The sequence below is a fragment of the Gracilinanus agilis genome, chromosome 2 (genome assembly GCF_016433145.1).
Source record: "Gracilinanus agilis isolate LMUSP501 chromosome 2, AgileGrace, whole genome shotgun sequence".
Classification (NCBI taxonomy): domain Eukaryota; kingdom Metazoa; phylum Chordata; class Mammalia; order Didelphimorphia; family Didelphidae; genus Gracilinanus; species Gracilinanus agilis.
Genome location: NC_058131.1, coordinates 270,093,190 through 270,096,028, shown reverse-complemented (window position 1 = coordinate 270,096,028; position 2,839 = coordinate 270,093,190). Strand labels below are relative to the sequence as shown.

At 53.3% G+C, this 2,839-nt stretch overlaps 1 protein-coding gene across 1 annotated transcript; it reads right to left on the bottom strand.

The window, feature by feature from the left end:
- Positions 1–220: 220 nt before the first annotated feature.
- FUT7 (fucosyltransferase 7) lies at positions 221–1,267 on the bottom strand. The gene has a single exon (XM_044661225.1). It carries the CDS (start codon positions 1,265–1,267, stop codon positions 221–223), a length of 1,047 nt encoding a protein of 348 aa, XP_044517160.1.
- Between the last annotated feature and the right edge of the window lie 1,572 nt (positions 1,268–2,839).

Below are 2,839 nucleotides of genomic sequence, written 5' to 3'. Positions count from 1 at the left end.
TTTAGGAGTCTGGCTTCTCAATGAGGGTGTGGAGGAACAAGGAACCAAAGAAGAGTAGAAGGTAAGGTGAAGAGAAGAGAACAGGACACAATATTAGGTTCCGTCTCTCCTCTCACACCCAAGGAGGTGCCCAAGCATCCAGGAGCCCATCCAACAAAAGCCTGTGGGGAGACCTCTTGTGGCGCCCTCCATTTGGCCATAACTGGCTCAGGCCTGAGCATTATGATTTAAACCAGGCTTCTAAGTCACTGTAGACCTGGTCCTGGGGCAGATGGGGATAGCGGGCACAGATGCCACAGAAGCGCTCCCTCCAGTCACTGTAGAGCCGCACAGCCAGCCTCTTACGCCATGCAAAGAAGCGCTGATAATGGCTGCCATTCATGCTCTTCAGGAAGGTGGCCAGTTCCCGGACTGAGCTGAAGTCATCAACATGCACGAAGGAATCGGCGGGCAAAAAGGCTTCATAGGTGGCCCGGGGAGGGCCCAGCACCACGGGCACAAGCCCTGCACTCAGAGAGTTTCTCCACAGCTTCTCGGTGATGTAATCCCGGTGCTGGGAGTTCTCGAAGGCCAGGTAGAATTGGTAGGGGGCAAGGGTGGGCAAGAGACAGTTGGCGCAGAGCGGCTTCCTGTTAGCGCGGCCAAAGACGTCCACCTGGAGATATTTAGACAACTGTCTGTATAGCACCACCCGCCTCTGCGTCCGCCTGTAGTTACTGATGACCCAGGCAGCCGTGCGGTTCTTGGTCGGCACAGGGACTTCAGGTCCATCCCGGGGCACCAGCTCTCCGTAGGGCACAAAGATGTCAGAGTCCCGCCGGTAGCTCATGACCCAGTTGAAAATGTTCCGGTAACGGGAAAGCCCATGAGTATTGCTTGGAGACTCGAGGTTGACCCATACCCAGGGCTGCCTCAGGGGCCGCTGAGCCAAAGGCAGCCGGATGGCCCCATTCTGGAGTTCATGATGGTGGAAGACGACTACGCTAGCCCGGCGGAGGAGGCTACGGTTAGTGCTGAGCCAGCAGTTGGCCACACCATAGCGAGCACAGACATCACCATCCAATGGCAGGAACTTGTTAAAGGGCCAGTGCCAGATAAGGACCGTGAGTTTGGAGTGGGGCGCTAGGGCTCCACTCAGGGACCATATACCAGTGTCCCATACCCTGCTTGAAGACAACAGGAAATGAGACATCAGGAGCCAGAGAGCTATGAGCAGTACCATCCCAACCATGGCTTGATGGGAGAAGAGCAGTCTGTAGGCAGACATTGCCAAAGGCACCGGCCCCAACCAGTGCCTTGGATCCATCTGACTCCTAGTTGTCTCTGAAACAGAAAGTCATAGCTTATGAGGGTCCTTGGAAGTTATTCTCGGGGACTGGAAGGGGGAGGGAACTTTGGGGTAGAACTTTGGGGTAGAACAACAAAAGGGTACTAGGAAATGGATATGCCTGAATCAGGGTCCTATTCTCAGTTTCAATTTTCTCATCTGTAAAAATGGGGGTAATAATAATAATAATATTTGTATTACTCATTTCACTGGGATGTTGTAAGAAAAATATTTTTGAAAACATAAAGCTCTATATAAATGTGAGTTATTATTTAGCCATAGGCTCTGAGTGAAAGGTAAGGAGATGAAGGTGAGAAGCTCCATTTGAACCCTCCATGGAAACCTGGGTCCAGAAGGAGGTGGGGGGGGGTGGATATCTGAACCCTGGTTACAGGCATTGAGACAGTTGAGGAACTGGCCTTCCCTAACCCCAGGTATCTCTGCCCTGAATGTTTGTCCCAACCTCAACGCCCACTCCCCCTGACTAATTCTTCCTCACCATTCTTTGGTAGGGAGTCCTAATGCCTAGCCAGGCCCCCAGTTCCCCTCCACGTACGCCCCTGTCTTGTCTCTCCCTCTCCCACTATCCTCCCTTAATTTCCACTCTGATCCAGAGAACCCTGTCTGGAATCTGACCAAGCTGTCCCTTGCCGGGACAGGACAGACCAGTAGACTCACTTTCGTTGTGCATTCAGTCTTCCTGAAATCAATCACAGCAGTCCCAGAATCACTGCGAGCTTGAATCACAGCCCTACCAGACGTGCATGCCTAAGCTGTGCCAGCTGCCTCTCGCTTCTGGTCCTTGGTGGTGGGGTGGAGAAAACCTTCCCCCCAGACTCTACAATGCTGTCACCTTTAGTGGCTGTCACTCCCTTTACTTGCTGGCCACACCCCTACCCATCTCTCCAGCCACGCCTCAGCTCTACCCAGGACCCTGCATGGCTTCTACTTGGAATGAGGAGGAAGGAAGGGGGGAGATGCCTTCTGAGAGCAGGATGGCCAGTGGGAAACTCTAAGCCCCTTCCCCTGGTCCCTAGCCCCCCGTCTCTCGTCCAAGAAGGTCTGGCCCTTGCCTGGTGAGAGTCTGGCTTTTCCCACTTGGGACTCATCGCTTCCTGTCCTTCTCATCTCCTACCCTCCTCCTTTCCCAGAAGTGAAACCAGGCCAAAGTAGGCAGGGGAGAATCTCTAATAGGTCCTACAGAATATAGACTTTGGGGCGGGGACATTTAGAGGCTGAGAGGTCAGAAGAAATGAGGGATCACCTCCTGCCATCCCTCTTCCAAGCATCCTGGTGATCCTCCTACTCCCACCATCCCTCCCATTCTGTCTCAGCCTTACTTTGGGACTGAGACTATGTCTTGGCGAAAGGTAGAGGAATGAGCTTGAGGGTCTGTTACCTTCAAAGGAAGTCCCATGAGAGCACGGCTTGCTGACTCAGCCCATGGATGCTTCTCAGAAAGCTGGTCTGCAAAGGCTTGACCCGGAAGCTCTGTTTACCCTCCAGACCAGT